Genomic DNA, 21,592 nt, shown 5'->3' on the forward strand with positions numbered 1-21,592 from the left:
AACAAACCCTTAAACATAAAAACAAATGTTACGCATGAATTTATTTGTATTTAAAGTAATCAAAGGTTGTTGACAGTGCATCATGGGTAACGTTATTACAGTTTGGTATCTGATTGAAGAGAGACCCATTGCCTGCTGAGTAACTCAATTATGGGCCTCGCTGATTATTTGAATAGGTCAAAAAAGGTTCTTAAAGGTTGAATGAAAGGAGGTTGAGATATTTAGAAAAGACAACAAAGTTACACTTCGCCCAATGGAAAGGGACTTCACTCACATCTCCAGGGCACACAAGACACTCGAGATTATTTACTCATTTCCAGACCTTCATAAGCACATCTCACCACGATCTTATACGTGAAACTCTTTGATCACGCCCCAGTGATAATGCTACTCGTCTTGAATCCGAACGAGATCGAGAACCGCCTCTGGTCCCTGGACAGACGACTCCTGGAGGTAAATCTGTTCATCAGGGGATTTAAGGAGGATTTCTTTGAAAATAATACGGTCCCGACATAGCCTTCGTGACTGCAGGAATCCCTCCTCTTTGCTTCTTTCGGTAAAGTCACGTAGATAGAACATTCACAGATCACGACGTTTTGATCGCAACACAAGCAACCGTCATCAGGTGGGACAACCACAGCTGCGTCAGCAGGTCTCCTGCTGTGTTTGTTTCACCTGATGACGGTTGCTTGTGTTGCGATCGAAACGTCGTAATCTATTAATTTTCTATCTACGTGACTTTACCGAAAGAACCAAAGAGTACAGATTGTAAATGTTGTGGATTTGCTCTCCAACACACCGGTGTTGCTGTGCTAGTAACGAATTGGCCACGTTCTGTTTACGTGACAACAATTACTAGTTGGCTGTGTCGGGTGGTGGCGGGTTTTAGGACGCATTTATTTTTATGCGATCTAACCCAAAAGAAACCTGTTATGGATGATATTGGTGTCCAGTTTGGGGCAGAACGTTGTACCTTCCCGTGCCCCCACCCCCCGCAAACTCCGCCCATGAACCAACCCATACATATGTAATGCGAGCGTAAATGGGGTTGTTGCTGGGCTCTGGTACAATCACACGGCCCGGGGTATTGGGGGGCGGAGCCTGGTCTGCGGGGTGTGTGGGAGGGGCCACCGTTCACCTCGGCTCCAATGGGAGGCGAGGTGAATGGGGGCGGAGCCAGCGGGGTAGTATGGGAAGGCCGGATCTGACGATCCGGAAGGGGAGGAGTCAGGGTCACGTGGGGCGAATGGATATAAGTAGGAGCCCGGAAGAGATCTGGGCAGTCGGGGAAGTTAAGAGTCTGAGCCACGTTGGGTGGTGAGAGAGAGTACTGCGCCATTGGCCACGTGGCCGAAGGACCTCAGCACGCCGTCAGCCAGCGGTGTGCGGAGTGCGGGAGTAGAGGAGCTAACGGAGGAGCGTGCGTGGCACGCGAGAAGGAGCGTGCGCGGGGCGCGCGCGAGACGATGCTGGTCCGTGGAGGAGACCAGCGGGGTGCGGAGAAGAACCTGAATAAAAGACAAGAGGAGACCATCAGTGCCTGACGGAGTCTTTTATTACATATATAAGAGGCGACCTAAACGAGCATTGTCTTTTCTTGACTTAAAGCTTTCGTGACTGCAGGAATTCATATTCTTTGGGTCTTTCGGTAAAGTCACGTAGATAGATTAAAAGAAAATAACAGAAAATGAATGATTGCTTGTGTTGTGATCGAAATATCCTGATGACGATCGCTTGTGTTGTGATCGAAATGTCGTTTTTTGTTGTTATTTTTTTTATTTTCTTTTAACCTATCTGTGTGACTTTACCGAAAGACCCAAAGAATATGAGCATTGTTTTTCTTTCCACCCCTCCGAATCTGGCTCCCGTCTCATCTGCAGTGGTTCAGTTTCATTTATTAGGCATAACCCTGTGAGCCATGCGGCTCTTGACTTGGGTGCAACCGCAACAAAACAAAAACATGAACAAGAAACATCTTAAAGTGACTACACGCAACAGAAAAATCCTGGAAAAAACAGCAGTCTTCCAGAAAAAAACACCGTATTTCAACGCAGTGTGCAAAATCCCAGTGGGATGCAAGTCAAACAATAACAATCATAAGACAATTTAGATTAAATTTATCAGGCTAACTCTGTACTACAGCAAACAAACATGGCTAAACCAAAATGTTTTCAAAATCACCAAAATAAAGCTATAAAAACCATGTAACAGTGATCATAGGAACTGTGATTCAAATGTAACAATATACGATATACATAACATGTACGACCAAACTTTGCAGCCATAGCTGGCTGCCCCCCTTAGCCTCGGTTACCCGACCCCTCCATCCTGCAAACATATTTCAGGTGGTGTGTGAGGCGAGGGGGGAGGACCCATCTGACTATTGAACTATTGTTTTTTTAATTTTACCAGGAAAGGCCCACTGAGCTATGTAGCGCTTAAAAAAAAGCCCTGGCCACAAATGATAGTCCAACGAAATGGCTCTTTATCATCGTATGGAAACAGCAGCCAAATTCTCTCAACGTGTGATGTTGATATCTAAATGTGGAGGGGCAAAAAACCGGAGGACCCGGAGAAAAATCCACGCGACCACGGGGTGAATATGCAAACTCCGAATAAACAGCAGCAAGCGTCAGGTTCGAGATCGAACCCACGACCTCGTGTATACCAGGCGATGTAGTTAACATCTCGCCACTGTGGCGCCCTGCAGTATTTCGACTCAATTGACGCTTTCCTGGATGTACAAGAGCAATGCCAACTCTCACTGACACCAAACACCAATACACAAAACGGGTGCAATGTAAGAACAAAAAATTCCCCCACAAATGTAATATTCATTCAAACGTGAAAAGTGGAAACGTGAAAATGCCCACGGTAGGCAGCAGAGGGCGGTTACGCGCTTAGCTGAGACACGTTCAGCTGAGCTCTTATAAGAATAGGTTTTACCATTTCTGGCAATAAAACAGGAGTTAAGATGTTAAACCACCAAACAGAAACCTTTTCCAAGGAATCATGTCCGCATTAACCACACGTACTTGTGGTGAACATGCAAAAAAAACTCTGATAATATATGCATTGTTTTTTAAATTGATTGGTCCACACCAGAAACAGCTTTCTTTAGAGCCTAGTCTCAAACAGTGTTAGACCAAAGGATGCCAAAAGGCGAACAGCACAGTATATGTTGAACACGTAGGCCTTTGCGACAAATATTATTGATAAAGGTTTTTGGGTGAGATCGCGTAAGTATAAATGTGTCGTAACCCTCCACCACCCGACACAGCCAATTAGTAAGGGATTTGTCACGTAAACAAAACACCAATTAATTACTACTTCAGCCCACTGGTGTATTGGAGAGTAAATCCACAACATTTACAATTTGAGTAGTACGACGTCTCGCTGGTAATTACATGCAGCATCATCGGGCATTTACCGACACATTTATACTTACGCGATCTAACCCCAAACCCTTTATTATGAAGCACAATATATATCTTCTTGGTTCTTTCGGTAAAGTCACGTAGAAGGGAAGTAATAAAATAATAAAAATAAAACATAATAAAATAATTCTCACGACATTTCGGCCACAACGCAAGCAGCCGTCTTCAGGTGGAGAACAGGTCTGTCAAGTAGACAGAGTCTGAATGGCACGCTCCAGGCTTGGAGCGACTATTTATGCTGGGATGGAGGGGCGAAGAACGTCTTGACAAAATAATTTGCATATCAAGAGGAATTTAGCATATTTATGGCAAATGCAGATATGCGATTAGTACTATTTGTGAGATACTTAGGAGGATTGGCGAGGGGTTTAAAGTCATTATGGCCATGCATTATGCAGGATTAGCAGTATCAAAGGGAGGGAGTAAGGTTAGAATTAATAAAGGGAAAGAATGTTAATAATATGGCGCCGCAGCAACTAATATGTTTTTAGACTATACATTGTAATATTACACTATGTATTATTCTACCCACCCAACTGTATACCACACTGCTGTATATTAACTATACAATTACGATACTATATATTACCTTATACATTCTATTAAACATTACACTATTATACTATTATTTTTTCTTCTTGGTTCTTTCGGTAAAGTCACGTAGAATGGAAATAATAAAATAATAAAAATAAAACATAATAAAATAATTCTTACGACGTTTCGGCCACAACGCAAGCAGCCGTCCTCAGGTGAAGACCAGGTCTGTCAGAAAGACAGCATCTGAATGAACACCACTAGGCTTGGCAGCGTATATTTAAGCTGGGTTGGAGGGGGAAGAGCGCCTTGACAAAGGAATTTGCATATCAACAGGAATTTAGCATATTTATGGGAAATGCAGGTATGTGATTAGTACTACTTATGCCCGTGCATTATGCAGGATTAGCAGCATCAAAGGGAGGGGATATGGGAAATGCAGGTATGTGATTAGTACTATTTATGCCCGTGCATTATGCAGGATTAGCAGCATCAAAGGGAGGGGATATGGGAAATGCAGGTATGTGATTAGTACTACTTATGCTCGTGCATTATGCAGGATTAGCAGCATCAAAGGGAGGGGATAGGGGTAGCATTAATAAAGGGAAGGAGTGTTAATAGTATGTAGCTGCAGTAACTAAAACCACCACGTAAACAACTAAAGTATAAACTACATAGTGTCATCAGTATACTAAATATACTCTACAATAAGCTGAGTAACTAACAGTAAGTAATACATTACAATTCTACGTCGTAAAAAATATAATATGCTTCCATCTAAACTTTATTCTCTTACATCACACGAGTCTACACCGTACTATATACTGCCATAGACAAACCCAACATTAAATTATATACTGTATTGCTATAAACCACCCGAAACCTTATACATTGTAATATTACACTATGTATTATTCTACCCACCCTAATGTATATCACACTGCTGTATATTCACTATACAATTACGATACTATATATTACTTTGTACATTGTATTAAGCATATACATTTTATACTATTTGTTATTATACACTGTACCATTGACCGTCGTGTGAAAGATACTAAGAGGAAGCAACGAAATATGTCAATGGGAGAGGAAACTTGCAGCGGAGCAAAGAATCCATTCCCTGCAAAGAATACAATGCCAGTGAGTGGAAAGCGCTCTGAAAGTCACCGTAAACGTGAACACAATCAGTTAAGATCCGAAATGGTTTATTACGTCCTTCCAATGATTGCCAAGCCAGAATCCATCTTCTCGGTTGAAATTGTCTCTGTGTTTGTATATGTGGATCGCCTCATAAACGAATCTCTCATGGTAGCCAGATGGCTTGCAGAGAACCTCTGTCTTGGAGAAGTCAATATCATGTGAGCCCACTGAATTGTAACAGTGATCTGCCACGGCTGAGGTGTTTGTCCTACCGTGTTTCAAGTCTGCTTTATGTTCACGAATGCGGTCCGAGACATGTCGTTTGGTTTCCCCAATGTAACTGCTACCACAGAGGCAACTTAGTTTGTAGACGCCAGGGTACTGAATGTCTGGAATTACATCTTTTACAGACGGGACCAGATCACGGATTTTATGTACTGTGTTGAATCGGACCTGAATCTTGTTTATTCAGGATTTTGGAGATATTTTTCGTGACCCCCGCAATGTAGGGTAGGGTGATGGTTTTGAATGGCTCCTCAAGAGGATCCTTCAAAGTTGAGCAGGAGGGATCCTATAGTCCACTCCATACGTGATTGGTATAGCCAGTGCAAAAACACAAGAAAGAGGAGCAGGCGTGATGATAAGTGAACTGTGCTAATCGGAGGTCCGGGGGAATGACACGTGGGCTTGCAAAATTGTGTGGGCGTAAGGAATCTAGCAGCTGCATTCTGTCAAGGAGCACAAACCATCATCACGCAAACTCCGGTCGTCGTCTGCGCAGCAGTCGGTGGCCACCGCATCGCGAGGTTTCAGGTGCGCTTTTGCGGCCGTCTGGAACGCTCTTCTTTCCAATATTCGGAAGCCACTGGAGCTATGCACTTTTAAATCATCTAGACCAGGGGTCTCAAACTCAAATTACCTGGGGGCCGCTGGAGGCAGTATCTGGGTGAGGCTGGGCCGCATCAGGTATTCCACAAAAAAAACTTTGCTAAAAAAATCCAAACTTCTCAAATGTCATTACTAACAGTTATTTAACTTCAATTGGTTCTTCTGAACATGAATAGAATATTGAAGAACATGAACGGTTCTTCTGAACATGGCTTCTCTTGCCTACTTCTTGCTGCCAGAGACCTGGCAGCGCTTCCTCTCACATAGCTGAGCCACATTTGGCTTGAGGGAGGAAGCAGTTGAGACCCTCAGTATGGCTTGAAGATGATCATCAGTAAGTCTGGACCTGTACTTGGACTTATTGAAGTTCAAGGTGGAGAAGAGCTTTTCACACAAATATGTGCTCCCAAAAAGGGACATGGTCCGCTTGAACATTCGGGAAAGCTCAGGGAAGCTGGGGTTCAATTTTCGCAAAAATTGCCCAAGCTTGTCTTCTTTTCCACTCACCTCCCTGAACTTGGCTTTGAGGTCAGAGTTGCACTGCAGGTCAATGAGCTCCATTTGAAGCACAGGAGGGGCATCTTGCACATCAAAGGAGAAGGGATCCGCAAAAATTTGAAAAGTGGTTCTGTGCGTCTTGAAGTCTGCAAATCTGTGATCAAATTCCTCCTGTAGCCTCAACATGGCATCAACATACTTCTCACTTCTGAATGGTGTGCCTGCATTCAGGAGTGCCTTGCATGCTGGGAAATGGCAAATGTTTGTCTGAGAGAGCTGGGCTTTCCATAACACAAGTTTTGTGGAGAATGCTCTCACGTTGTCATGGGCAGCACTGACGAGCTGCCCCTGGCCTTGTAACTTCTTGTTCAGTACATTCAGCTCATGCGTGATGTCAAAAAGAAAAGCTAAGTCCATGAGCCATTTGGGATCACTTAGCACAGGAACAGCCACCCCATCCTTCTCCATGAAGGTTTTCACTTCTGCTCTCAACTCACAAAATCTCTTCAAGACGTTTCCCCTGCTGAGCCAACGTACCTCGGTGAAGTAGAGCACATCCTCATATTCTGACTCCATTTCCTCTAAAAAAAGTACGGAACATCCGGTGCTTTAAGCCCCTGGATCTGATTTGGTTGATGCATTTCACAACAACAGACATCACATTGTCAAACTTCAGGCATTTGCTGCAAAGGGCCTGCGGATGGATGATGCAGTGCAGAGCAATGGCCTCCTCCACACCCTCCTCTTCTAGTTTTCTTTGAACAAGTGCCACCAGTCCATTTTTCCTCCCTGTCATTGATGGCGCTCCGTCGGTTGTTATTCCAACAAACTTCTTCCATGGCAAACCGGCATTCACAATGGCATCACACAGCTGGCAAAATATCTCCTGAGCGGTGGTGTGGCCATGCATTGGAATTACTGTGAGCAACTCCTCCATCACTTCAAAATTGTCATCAACACCACGGACATATATTGTGAGCTGGGCAGTGTCAGTGATGTCTGAACTCTCGTCAAGAGCGACTGAGTATGCATTGAAAAATTTGGCTTTCTCACGCAGTTGATAATAAATGTTACTTGACAGGTCAGAAATGCGCTCTGCCACGGTGTTAGCAGAAAGGCTGATGTTGCTAAACTGACCTTTCTTTTTCGGACAGACTTTACTTGCAGCCTGTAAGATGCACTTTTTGATAAACTCGCCTTCTGTGAATGGCTTTCCTGCCTTAGCAATCATCTCACTAACCACGTAGCTTACTTCGACTGCTGCATTATTCTCTTTGGTTGCTTTCTTGAAGACATTTTGTTGCCTCAGTAGACATGTTTTAAGATTGGCAACCCGGTTGGCTCTCTCATCTCCCTGGTATTTTGCATACTCCTCAGCATGTCTAGTTGAGTAATGACGTTTGAGGTTGTATTCCTTGTGCACCGCAACTTTTTCTGTATAAATAAGACACGTCGGGGTGCTCATGTGCTCAACAAAGAAATATTGCATCTCCCACTTTTCCTGAAATTGTCTGTGCTCGTCACCAACCTTTCTCTTCACTGTAGGCTTTGAAAAAGACATGATTGGGGCTGTGTAACAAGATATATATTCATTCCACTTGCTGTCGCTCACGCAATAAAGTTTCAGTCAAGTGTTTAGCCAACCAGCGACGCACGGAGACGTAATTTCCGCAAATGGACGTCATTTCCACTTTTTCCGGTAACAACAGGTGCGTAGATTATGGGGGGGGGGGGGGGGGGGTCCCATCAGATTTCGTCCCCACACCCCAATCACAGGCAGACACAGCTGTAGCGGCTGCTACTATACACGCTTCTCTGTTCAAAGCACGGGGATCTGAGCCGGGATGAGCTGTGGATCTGCGCTTTGACGCGCTCCGGTGCGTGCACAGTGGAGAGCCGAAAGAGGGAGAGGACTATATGAGGCAGCGTCATTGTGTGACCACGGGGTTCAAATGCTGCTGGTCACTGTCGGGGCTTTCGGTGCCTTCAGTCACATCATCACATTTTTCTCTACATTTGTGTGGTTACTTTGTGCCGGCGTGTTGGCTTGCCTGCGTTCCGGGACTTATTTGAGCAGATCCGGTACCTCTCGTATCGAAAAAAATATGAATATTAAAAAAAGTTTTTAAAGAAATGATTAAAATAAAATATAACAATATAATGTAATCACTAGAAAATTACGGAGCCCCTGTTGACATCGGTGGATGAATTACTAATTTGTGGCCACGCAATAACAAGATAATCTAATAAGTTATATATAAAGCTTTCTTAACAACAGCATCACAATTTTATTAAATAATAACAAATGCAGACTTCTAAGATGAACCAAAATAATTATGCACATCGTCATGTACAGTCTGTGGCTCGGTGCGTAAATGTCACCACCAGAGGATGAGGGAATTTAAATCATTAAAATTAATCCACACATATCAGGTGTAAATAATAATGTAAAACAGCCCAGACTGTAAAATGTAGATATTAGCTCAATGACGTGTTATAAACTGCTGCGGTTTAGAATAATCCGTCTGCGTAAAGAAGCTCCCAAAACCTCACAGCGCAGCGTGTGCGTAAAGGAGCCGTGGTGTCCCTTGAATTTGCCTTCAATTTAACAAATTGTGTGGGTGTGTTCTGTTCGTTTTCTCCGCTGGACACAGAAGTCGCCTTTGCTCAAGATGCCACTTTATTAATCACTGACACAAAGACTGATACCGTCACTGCAGTATAGCCTAAATAAGTCCCACTGCATTGTAAGTGGCATGTGTGTGCTGTTTTAAGCGTCGTTTTACGTGCGTTCCGGGACCTGTGCTCGTCGTACCTGCGCTGTCATATGTACTTAGCGTTCCGGCACACTTGTGATTTACAAATGAAGCACTGGATACATCATGACCTGCGCGAAAGAGGGCGAAAAACTATGAATTTCACCCTCCTGCTCTCGCACATCCAAAGCCACTCTTTTCTCTCCCGGCTCTCTCTCTCACTCACTCTCACACGTACACAAACACACACACACACGACCCCGCCCCCCATGTCACTCACATGCATGCCGCATTCACTGGACAGGCACACAGTAGGAAACCAGAACATCATAACATTTTCCCACACAGCAGCTAACAGCGAGGTTGCTACAATATAAAACTCGCGGGCCGCACTAACATTAAACTTTCATATTAAGGTGGGGGCCACAAAATATCGTCCCGAGGGCCGCAATTGGCCCGCGGGCCGCGAGTTTGAGACCCCTGATCTAGACTGAAAACTAATTTCTAAAGAACTGCTTTTGTGTGTTTAGTTTGTTGTCCTTCCCCCGCACCTCCAATGAGCACAGTTGGCTACGTACGGTGCGAAAGAAGTTCAACGTGCGACCAATAGTATCCGTAATAAAGGTTTTTGTTGGGTGAGATCGCGTAAATATAAATAGGTCGTTTACCTGTCACTACCCGACAAGCCAATTAGTGAGGTGTGTCACTTAAACAAAACGTAACAACAACAACGAGCTGGAGTCTACCCAGCAGCACCTGACGCGGAATGCCGAACCAAGAAGTCATTCGCTGCAGTAATTCCACTGCCATTGGCTCAGCAACCTCATGAAGACTCCCCAACAATGACATCTACCCCGTGCTGTGTCGATCCACTCTCCCCCCACCCTCCCTCCACACGAACCTACACCCCCCATCCTACCCACCCCAAACCCGATCCTCCCTACCCACCCAGCCCTACCCACCCTCCCTTCCCTACCCACCTCCCACCTTCCCCTGCCCACCCCCCCTCTCCCCTACCCACCTCCCACCCTCCCCTACCCACCCACCCTACCCACCCACCCCCCACCCTACCCTACCCACCCTCCCCTACCCTCCCCTACCCACCTCCACCCTCCCCTACCCACCCCCCACCCTATCCACCCCACCCTCCCCTACTCACCCTCCCTCCCCACCCCCACCACGCTATAGGAACGCCCTGCGTGGTGGTGCTTGTAGCAGGAAGGATGAACAACTTAAAGGCGTGTCCAGCCAAACAAATCCAGAGCAGAGGAACGAGTTCATCCTGACGGACAGGGCCTCTCTCTCTGTCTCTCCGCTCAGTTGAAAGTTTTCGAGGACGCGACCCCAGGCAGCGATGGAGAAGGCGGTGGCAGCCAACGCCGAGTTCGCCATCAACGTCTTCAAGACGCTGGGTGCACGGGAGGCTGGTGGCAATGTCTTCTTCTCCCCGCTCAGCATCTCCGCGGCGTTGGCCATGGTGCTGCTCGGCGCCAAGGGACAAACGTCTGAGCAAATGTCCAAGGTAACAACAACAACAAACAAACAACAGCAAACAACAAGAGCAGCAACAGCAAAAAAAATCGCTCACGAATCCAACCCGGCAGCATGTGCCTTCGACTTGAACGTGGACTGTACACGGGGGGTCCAGATGTCTTGTGACCCGCCCCTCCCCTCCCAATTAATTCTCTAAAACGTAATGTGTCGTTTTAAAAGGAAGGTTTATTTAAAACATAAGTGGATATGCAAAAAGAAAAAAAAAACACCAATCGGGGGTCACGAGACATCTGGACCACTTGTGCAGTTTATTTGTCGGCGTTTAATTCGCGAATCTTGAGTGCACAGCTGTGGACTGTCGAGTTGGTGCCACACTAACGAAATGTTCTCGACGGACACATTTCGAACGTAATAATAATACAGTACCATGCTGTGTGCTGTGACAGAAGGCACGTTGCCCAAAACGTCGTCTTGTTATCAATCAGGGCAGATAATTTCCTGGTTTTATTTTAAGAAGTGATGCCACAATCGTGCAACGCAATTTCTCCCATTACTCTCTTAACGCGTATCCCAAGGGCGTCGCTGTCATTTGATGAAAACATAAACGACAACATTTGTTTCGACGAAACATCTAAGACAAAAACAGGTTAACTTTTTTGTAACGAAGAACATTAATTTTAAACGGTCTTTGTATATTTCGATTTAAAGCTTTCGTGACTGGAGGGATTCATCTTCTTGGTTCTTTCGGTAAAGTCACGTAGAAGAGAAATAATAAAAATAAAACATAAAATAATTCTCACGACGTTTCGGCCACAACGCAAGCAGTCGTCCTCAGGTGCGTCTGGCTGTCTTTCCGACAGACCTGTTCTTCACCTGTGAATGACTGCTTGCGTTGTGGCCGAAACGTCGTGAGAATTATTTCATTGTTTTATTTGTATTATTTTATTAATTCCCTTCTACGTGACTTTACCGAAAGAACCAAGAAGAAAACGGTATTTGTATACTTTGCCCATTCATAATGAGGCGTGGTCATTCTCAATAAACGCATGCAGACGAAGATCAGCGAGTCGATTGTGCTGCTCTGCCTTGCGCAGGCCACCTTTGAGGCACTGCTGCTGGTGGGGTGTGTCAACATTGCTTATGATGCGTGCAACCGCACCCAACTCTACAGCACATGCACGCACACTGCACTTTGCACAAGGTCTTGCTAAACATTTCACGGCACTCTACTGTATTATGACATGGAAAACATATGTAGAGGAGCAATCGGTGACATGTCACACTCAACCTCTGATGCGCAGACGTCACAGGACGTCAGGCGGAATTCCGGTACGATGACGTCACGGGCACCAACGTCATTCACAGGGGGCGGGGCGATGATGTCACGTCTCCCTGGAGTACTTAAGCTGGAGCCCGTCACGTGAACTCGGTCGTCGTGAGAGCCCTGGAACGTGAAGGGTGGAAGTCTAGCACGAGGCTAGGAGTGGCTGGTTTAACCCGGTCGGCCGATGTTGGTTTAGCCCTCGGCCGGCGCAGTGGGAAAAGCCCGTAAGGTCCGGGTGAGAGGAGACCCTCAGTACCCTATCCCTGGGGAGATGTATATACTAGCCCCGTCCAATGTTAGGCGCAAGCCCCTAATAAACCCTTGGCGAAAGCCCCTAAGAAGATCTGCCTCCGAGTCATCATTTACCACTCAACACATAATAGACGGGGGGGGGGGGGGGTTGTGTTAGATCGTGTAAATATAAACGTGTCGTTAAACCTGCCACCACCCGACACACAGCCAATTAGTGAGGTTTGTCAAGTAAACAAAACATGCCAACGAGTTACTAGTTCAGCACCCCGGTGTGTTGGAGAGTAAAACCCACAACATTTATAATTAACATTTTTTTTGGCCGGATAACCTGAGTGGATTCCTGTCTGGCTGGCTGCCGCGCTCACAATTGCTCGTGCATGGTGACGTCTTTGTGGACTCGTGTCACGCCCCACCCCACCCCGGACGAATATTCCACGCACAAATATGTGGCATACTCTTATCATTCGAAATCATCATCATACTCTCACTATCACACTCATGCTTACCGTACTCTATTATAACAGAGGCGGGAGGTGAAGACAAGGAGATAGAGCGGAGAGGAAGAGACGGAAAGTGGTGGGGGAGAGAGTGAAAGGGCATGAAATGGATAGGAAAAAAAGAGCAAAACGGAAAGAGGACAGCAATGGTACATGACAAGTAGCGGGAGAGAGGGTTAGTGAGAGGCAAGAGACATTGAGACGGGAAAAAGAGAGGTGACAGATGAGAGAGTAAACGGGGGAGAGAGATCGTGGGAGGGAAGTGGGTGAGATACAGTGAAGCATGGAGAGGGGAGAGAGGAATTGATAAACGGATGGAAACAAAGATGCAGCGAGAAATCGAGATAAATTGCGATATACAGGACAGAGAATGCAAGAAAAAAGTGGAGAGAGACAGGGGTCCGATATCAGAATTACAGTTTTGCTGACTGGCTAGCTGGCTTGGAGGGATGGGTGGTCACATCCAAAGGTTGCTTGTTAAAGAAAACGAGTACACGGCATGTATATTGCAGATCCACATTTTATTACTCCAATTAAACAGTACATATCCTATTGTGTGAATTGCTACCACGATACTCATGAATCTCACAGACTCCAAACCTCTGGACGCCTTCTCTTTAGCCAATCAGCTGCCAATGAATATCCGAATCCCATTCATAAATTGCAACAGTGCTCCATTAACCAGCTACCCAGCTACGCAATGATAGTCTACTTCAGCAGTTTTTTCTTGCTGTGGTTGTCCCACCTGATGAAGACTGCTTGTGTTGCGATCGAAACGTCGTGATCTATTATTTTGCTACCTACGTGACTTTACCGAACGAACCAAAGAGTACGCAATGATACTTGATCAATAATGGAAAGTGGCCGTGCCAGTGGCATAGCTATCCAGTGTGCAGGCATTGCAACTGCATCAGAGCCCACGGGCTGGTGGGGCCCAGGAGCTGGGCTGTAATGAGAGGGAAACCCGGTTTGGGCCCTGATTGCATTCCTTCCACCAGGGACGCAACGACCTAATCCGATAGGGGGGGCTACGCAAGTTACGACTATGCCCCCCCCCCCCGACTCCTTTCTCACGACTCGCTTTAACTGAAATAACGAATGTTTTTTAACCCGTATACAATAAAGTCGGCATTAACTCATTATTGTTTTGGTTTTAGAGAAGACAGTCTCACAGTGCCAGGTATTAATACAAAAAAATATTTGAAGGTAACAATACTCACAATTAAGTAATGTGCGTCTTGTTTTCATACCGGCCCATCGGTCTAGGACAGGGGTCGGCAACCTGCGGCTCCGGAGCCGCATGCGGCTCTTTTGAACCTTGACCGCGGCTCCGGGGCGGATGCTAGCGAGGGGAGGAGGCGCACTGTGACACCTGCTCTGGCGTTGCCGCTGCTGACAGGTCGCCGCTCCGCTCCACACTGCCCGCCCGGTGACAGGCAATAACGTTGCCGTTGCTTTGTCACATGTTTGGAAGAAGTAAAAACCTTCCTGGGCAGCAAAGAGCTCACCTTTGCTGAGCTGGAACAGCCAGAGTGGCTGGAAAAATTACATTTTATGGTAGACATGACAGCACATCTAAACACGCTAAATACAACCCTTCAGGGGAAAGGAGGCACAGCCCTGCACATGCTGGAGGAGGTTTTGGCATTCGAGCGCAAGTTGACAGTGTTTGTCAAAGATTTACAGAGAGGTACACTGTCTCACTTTCCCTCTTTGAGAGAGTTCAAACAAAGTCATGATACGATAAATTTGGAATATTTCAAGTCTGCAATCACCACAATGCAAAGTTCGTTTGGGAAACGATTCTGTGAGTTCAGAGAGGAAAAAACGACATTATCCTTCCCTGTCACTCCCCTGGCGATCGATCCATCCCTATTGAATATGACTGCATTTGCAGGTGTAAGTCAACCTGATCTTGAGATGGAACTGGCCGATATAGCCGACAAAGATATATGGGTGTCCAAGTTCAAATGCTTGACCGCTACTCTTGAGGATGTTGCCCGTCAGAAGGCCATTCTGGCTCAGAATCATAAATGGAGTGATATTGAAAACCTTCCCAAACAGGACAAACTTGTATTCGAAACATGGAATGCCATCCCCAACACTTATATAAACATGAAAAAGTATGCATTTGGAGTCCTGTCGATCTTCGGCTCCACATATGTATGTGAGCAGGTCTTCTCCAACATGAACTATATTAAAAACAAACATCGATCACGCCTCACAGATGACAGCTTGCAAGCCTGTGTGAAAATGAAGGTGACGTCTTACAGCCCTGATGTGCAGACACTGTGCACTGAGGTTCAGGAGCAAAAATCCCATTAACCAGGTAATTTAGCTATTAATTGGCAAAAATATATTTTACATTGTTAAGTGAAAAAGTCCTTTTTTTATTCAGATTGACAGCTGACTGCACGATCCTGTATATAGCAATAAGGTAAGAAACAATATATGCAGTGTTATATTTGTTTTAAATGTTGCAATGGTTTTGCGGCTCCCAGTTTATTTTTTCCTTCGGAAACGGGTCCAAGTGGCTCTTTATGTCTTAAAGGTTGCAGACCCCTGGTCTAGGATTTACTCAATGGGGGTGGATCACGCTGCTTGATGCTGTTGCTCTATTGATATGAAAGCCAGATGCGTTTATTGGGCTTGGTCCGTTGTAGACCGCAGGCAATTGTTCATGGATAAACATTTTGTTTAATTCTTAACAATTCTTATTTGTTGATTCGAGGCCCCCTTGTGACCGATTGGGCCCCCCCCCCCCCGCAAGAGTTGCGGCTCTCCCAGGGCCCATGCCAACCACACCATGCCACCGCTTGTGACAGCCACATTTGATAGTTGCCGAAACTCAACATTTACTGTTGCCTTGCAGTGACAATTCAAACCAATGATTTACAGACGACCTTTACGCAGCATGCTCATTTAAAATAACAAGCCAAAATAGACATTTGGCTGCCTGACGGCAGAGATACTTTATGATACTCTTTGGTTCTTTCGGTAAAGCCACGTAGGTAGAAATAAAATAAAATAAATCACGACGTTTCAAACGCAACACAAGCGTTCGTCTTCAGGTGAAAATCGCGATAGCTGCGATGTCTGCTGCGAGCAGCACGATGTCAGCTCCCTTTGATGATAAATCGTCGTTGACCCGAATACAATTCTTGAGTGGAATGACACACCTGGACACATTCAACAACAACAACAGAAAGGTGCAGGCAATGATACTATAATGTATAATTTCAAGACCTTGAATCACAACAATTCACATCCAATCGCTTTTGGTGTGACTCATTACGTGCCTGCCCATCAGAATGCCCATCACAGCTGCACGCAGCCTCTGCACAGGCTGCTGTGAGGCATTGGGTGAAGTCCTAGCCGCAACAGCAAGGATACTGGGTTACCGAGGATGTGTTGGATTCCCAAAGAAGGCGTGAAAATATTACATTTGTGCATTTTTTTTCCCGTGTTAAATGTGTCGTAGGTACTTTGCTATGAAGGAATGAGCGATGTTCACGAAGCTTTCAAGAGTCTGCTCGGCACTTTGAAATCTCCCGGAGCGGGCTGCGTCCTTCGCATTGCCAACCGTCTCTACGGCGAGAAGACCTTCGGCTTCCTCAAGGTGCTCAGAAAGAGGAATGTTTAACCTAATGTAGAAACATGTGATGTATGTACATAGGTTGCACTTCTTTCGCACTGTACGTAGCCAACCGTGATAATCGGAGTGTGCGGGGGAAGGACAACAAACTAAGCATAAAGCAGTTCTAAAGAAAAGTTTTCACTCTCGATTTGAAACTTAAACATTTGGCATGTTGTTTTATTGCTGGCAAATGTATATTGTAGTAAATGTGTTGCCATGGCTCTCTGCTTTAGGAGTTTCTAGAAAGGACTCAGAAGTTTTATGAGGCTGAGTTGGCTGCTGTAGACTTCACCGGAGCATGTAATGATGTACGGAAGGAAATCAACTCCTGGGTCGAAGGAAACACTGAAGGTGAATGATATATTTTCTCGTGTCTCAGACTAAAGTATTTGTTTTTTCACATGTTGAGACAATACGGTTGGTAGCAGCATGGTACATGGGGTCTCAACTTGCCTTTACAGACCTCTAAAGATTATTCCTTTACACGTGGGTGGGTTTTCTCCAGTATCATGCCTGTCAACCCACACGGTTTACCCGTATTCTTGTACAGGGAAATATAATTTACAAAAAAATGTGTTTCTCCCTTGGTGAAGGGACTTTGTAGGATGAACGTTGAGATTTATAAGGGGCACGGGGTGACCAATAAGGTTTGAATTGGTCTGTAATGAGATAGGCACTGATAAGTGGTTGACGTGTAATGATTTTATTAGGCGAACGTACACCATCTCCAGCTAGCACCCACTGCTTACCTGCAGGGGACAGTCGCGATATCCCTAGCCCCGTGGCAGGGGGAGCTGTGGGGTGTCCTGTGATCCCCTGGGGCCCCTCCTGTGGGGAGGGGGCTGCGGGGTGTTTGGATCCCCCGTGGCCCCTCCCAACGGGTGGGGACTGCGGGGTGTCCTGGGATCCCACAGAACCCCGCCCCTCGGTGGGGAGATGTATTAAAGGCAGGAGCCCGAGAGAGTTGGGCAGTGTGCGCGAGCCGAAGCCAGAAGAGCCAGTAGAAGACTGAAGACCGGCTAGCTCGACCCTGGGACTCCTCTGGGCTGCCGTCCTTGTCGGGGCCGGGCAGAGAGAGCCAGTGGTGCGACCCTGGAAGCCTCGGAGCCTCACATACTTGTCAGGGCCGGGTCCGTGTGGCTGAGGGTCGAGACCTGTACCTTGGCTGGGTCGGGTCGGCTAGCCTCCCTTAGGACCCACTTAGCCGGAGGACCCGAGACCCTGGTTCAAGAGTAGGGTGTGTTAGATTAAGTGTACCTCCCAGCTAGCATCAGGTGAAGGGGCTGTTACCCCTTCGACAAGTGGTCTATACACAGTGCGTTAAGTGTGTTATCCGTTAATAAATAAGCGTTGCCTCTACGAGTCATCTGCACCGTCATAAGAACCCACTACACATGTATGCAGTATTCCATTTCTTCCCGCATATGATATACCTCAAGGGAAGTGTCCAAATACCCCCATTGCAAAACTGCACTGATGAAAAATCTTGATACTGAATGAGTTTTTACGTATTTCTATTTAACTGAATGCTACGTGTTTTTCTCTTCTAGGCAAAATAAAAGATCTTTTGGGCGAGGGCACTGTGGACTCCATGACCCGACTCGTAGTCGTGAATGCTGTTTACTTCAAAGGGAAGTGGGCCACACCATTTAATCTTCAAAATACCTCCCAGAAAACGTTTTACCTTAACAAGGTAACTGCAACCACGTTTGTCCGCACACATTGTGGGATTAAATTGTGCATGATGGGAAGGCGTGGGGAAAAGTCGCGGATAATGACAAACAATGGGAATAGGGCCTGAGGATAATCGGAAAATTCACAGACCCTACAGTTGACGCATATAATAGGAGTTGCGGGTAAGAGGAGTTCTGTATGCGCAATGGGGAATAACCAGTTATGTGTTTTATTTTTCTTGCACAGCGAGAGACAAAGCCAGTGCAGATGATGTTCCAAGAGAAAAAGTTTAAACATGGCTTTATCCAGCACATGAATTTAAAAGTACTTGAGCTTCCATATGTGGGAAATGAACTGAGCATGATTATTCTGCTGCCAGCTGCCATCGAAGATGAAACTACCGGTTTGGAAAAGGTATTTCATGTTACACATTTGCACATTCCAACATGTCCAATAGAATATCCACATGTTGAAGACATTTTTATTCAAGTGACCTCATTATTATTCTGATAGCATCAGTTCTCAAGGTTTCCTTGAAAGCCTCCAATTGCATTTTATAAGAGTATACCAATGAACCTATATATTTATTGTATTAACTCACAACAATAACGTCTTGCCTGACATCACAGGTCATACACGTCCTTAATTGCAGTCTATTATTTTTACTAGCACGGTTGGCTACGTACAATGCGAAAGAAGGTCAACATAACTACACCGTGCAGGCCCTTCTTCCACAAGTGGTAGGAGCAAGCAATGCTGCAGGGCTGCACATTCACATTCCAGTTCCTTGTGTAAGCACAGGAGTTGTTGCATTCTCCCTATTGCTTCACCTAAGCATTGTCTGTTCGGTCACTTGTGCTCTAATCGTCTCTTTCGTTGCTCTTGCAATTAATGGATCAGCTGGAGAGGGAGCTGAACCTTCTGAACCTTCAAACGTGGACATCGCCCATGGCGATGCACTCTGGGGACGTTTTGCTGCATCTCCCACGCTTCCGCCTGGAGCAAAGCTACACCCTCAATGAGCCACTCTCGACCCTCGGCATGGGAGACCTCTTCTCGCCGCTCACTGCCGACTTGTCGGGCATGGACGGAAAACGTGACCTGTTCGTTTCGCACGTGGCCCACCGCGCCTTTGTCGAAGTGAATGAAGAGGGGACAGAGGCGGCTGCCGCCACCGCATTAGTCATGATGGTGATGTGTGCCATGCCTTTCCAGCCACCCTTTCAATTTTGCGCCGATCACCCATTCATCTTCCTCATTCGTGACAACCGCAATGGAAGCGTTCTCTTTTTGGGTCGCTACACGTCCCCCTGAGGGTCCATCGAGGCTCCGATTTTCGTTGAGAAATGTGTACCGTCTGATTTGATTGTGCTACTTTAAGGGAAAAATATACTCACATACCAGTGGGAAGACACTCCGTCAGAGTGGGGGGGAAATATACTGGGATAATATACAATATGAGAACTCTTTTGCCAATAGCAAGATAAGTAATAGGTTTTTAACCTTTTATCTGGCACCAAAAATGACACCTTTATACAAGGGATGATGTTTTTGGAGTTGTGCGCCTTTTGGTGTCACCTGCTCCAACACCATGTGAGACTAGGCTCTAAGAAAAGCCGTCTCGGGTGTGGACCAATCAATTTCAAGAACAGCGCATATCATTATCAGAGTTGTCTCTTCTTGTTTGCATTTTGACTGCAAGTGTTGTGGTTATTGCAAACATGATCCCTCGTATAAAGGTGTCAGTTTTGGTGCCAAATAAAGGGTAAAAACCTATTGCTGGATAATATACACTCCACTTGAAATGTGTTGTTGTGGCACTCTTGATTATTGTTCTTAAGTATTGTTGGCAAAACTTTGATTTTTGGCTGCTGGGTATTGTTGGGAGGGCTGCGTGATTAAAGTCTCTCGAATCTTAAAACTTGTAGTGCGTGTGAGATTGATCTGGACACACCCACAATTATATCAACCAGCCACTTTACAATTATTTTTCCGGTTGTGATACGTGGCACATTTTAATTTGCAGTTACATCAAACAAAACAAGTTCATCTTTTTTGGAAGAATAAGTGGTTCATAGTCCTGATTTTATTGACAAGACTTTGGCAATGATTTCAAGAGAACAGCAGCCATCAGATATTACCTCAATTACCTTGGTAAATATTTGTTAATGTGAACCACTTAGTTTATGTTCATCATATACTCCACTGGACGCTGGTCGTGTATAGAGAGACAGAAAAATTGTTGGACTGAATTATACACCACAGGGCCCTGACCTAAAATAAAGAATGTTTCCAGGTGAACAGTCTTACATTGGTGTATGACATTACCCATGAGTAGATGTTAAATAACAGACAAACCCTTAAAAAAAAAAATGTTACGCATACATTTATTTGTATTTAAAGTAATCAAAAGTTGTTGACTGCATCATGGGTAACGTTATTACAGTTTGGTATCTGATTGAAGAGAGACCCATTGCCTGCTGAGTAACTCAATTATGGGCCCCACTGATTATTTGAATAGGTCAAAAAAGGTTCTCAAAGGTTGAATGAAAGGAGGTTGAGATATTTAGAAAAGACAACAAAGTTACACTTCGCCCAATGGAAAGGGACTTCACTCACATCTCTAGGGCACACAAGACACTCGAGATTATTTTTTCATTTCCAGACCTTAATAAGCACACCTCACCACGATCTTATACGTGAAACTTTTTGATCACGCCCCAGTGATAATGCTACTCGTCTTGAATCCGGACGAGATCGAGAACCGCCTTTGGTCCCTGGACAGACGACTCCTGGAGGAAGATCCGTTCATCAGGGAACTTAAGGAGGATTTCTTTGAAAATAATATGGCCCCGACACCTTCTCCTTCCCCCCCAGATATTGTGGGATGCTCTTAAGGGATACTTCAGGGGACTTGATAGAGAAGGGTCCGCATACGGACGAAAATCCAGGAAAGACATCAGCAATTGGAGGAGACTGACCAGGCTTCACAGAAACTTTAAGACCTCACCTTCCGCAGAAATCTTAAAATAAATGGACGGGATAAAACGAGTTCAATAAGCTATTAAATGACCGAACATCAAGGCTATTTATTTAAAAAAACAGGCTTCCATTCCACGAACCATCCCCGACCACCGCAAGAGTTCTTGCAAGCATGTTGAAAACCAGGAGACATCGTTCACGCAGAGTGTCCATTCGCAAGTGAAACGACCCCCCCCCCCCCCACTAACCAAAACCAAGGGTATCAATGAACAATGTATAGAATACTATGAATCTCTTTACAAATCCGTCTCGCCATCCATTGAAGCCATCAGCTCCATCATTGACAAAGTCCCTTTACCCGGCTTGAGTGTGAATCTTAGCAAAGAGCTGTGTGGACCCATCACGCCCAGAGTTACATTTGGCCATAGCTGCATCCCGGATGGATTTCCTGTAGATATTTACAAGAAGATGCA

General features: G+C 45.5%; 2 protein-coding genes across 2 annotated transcripts in view; one reads left to right on the forward strand and one right to left on the reverse strand.

The window, feature by feature from the left end:
• Positions 1–21,592, reverse strand: part of LOC144735177 (carbonic anhydrase 2-like) — a 527,023-nt gene that overhangs the window by 439,365 nt on the left and 66,066 nt on the right. The window lies entirely within an intron of this gene.
• LOC144735207 (leukocyte elastase inhibitor-like) lies at positions 10,437–20,058 on the forward strand. The gene is made up of 6 exons (XM_078617679.1): positions 10,437–10,781; positions 16,308–16,445; positions 16,697–16,814; positions 18,014–18,156; positions 18,384–18,551; positions 19,038–20,058. Exons 1-6 carry the CDS (start codon positions 10,614–10,616, stop codon positions 19,449–19,451), a joined length of 1,149 nt encoding a protein of 382 aa, XP_078473805.1. The 5' UTR covers positions 10,437–10,613; the 3' UTR covers positions 19,452–20,058.

The sequence above is a fragment of the Lampetra planeri genome, chromosome 54, assembly GCF_965212315.1.
Source record: "Lampetra planeri chromosome 54, kcLamPlan1.2.h2, whole genome shotgun sequence".
Taxonomy (NCBI): domain Eukaryota; kingdom Metazoa; phylum Chordata; class Hyperoartia; order Petromyzontiformes; family Petromyzontidae; genus Lampetra; species Lampetra planeri.

What these genes read in the sequence shown, in the direction of transcription:
- LOC144735207 (XM_078617679.1), top strand. Translation starts at nt 10,614, where the DNA reads ATGGAGAAGGCGGTGGCAGCCAACGCCGAGTTCGCCATCAACGTCTTC. An exon ending in CGTCTGAGCAAATGTCCAAG is followed by an intron (nt 10,782 to 16,307) that starts GTAACAACAACA and finishes AATGTGTCGTAG; the next exon opens with GTACTTTGCTATGAAGGAAT. An exon ending in AGACCTTCGGCTTCCTCAAG is followed by an intron (nt 16,446 to 16,696) that starts GTGCTCAGAAAG and finishes TCTCTGCTTTAG; the next exon opens with GAGTTTCTAGAAAGGACTCA.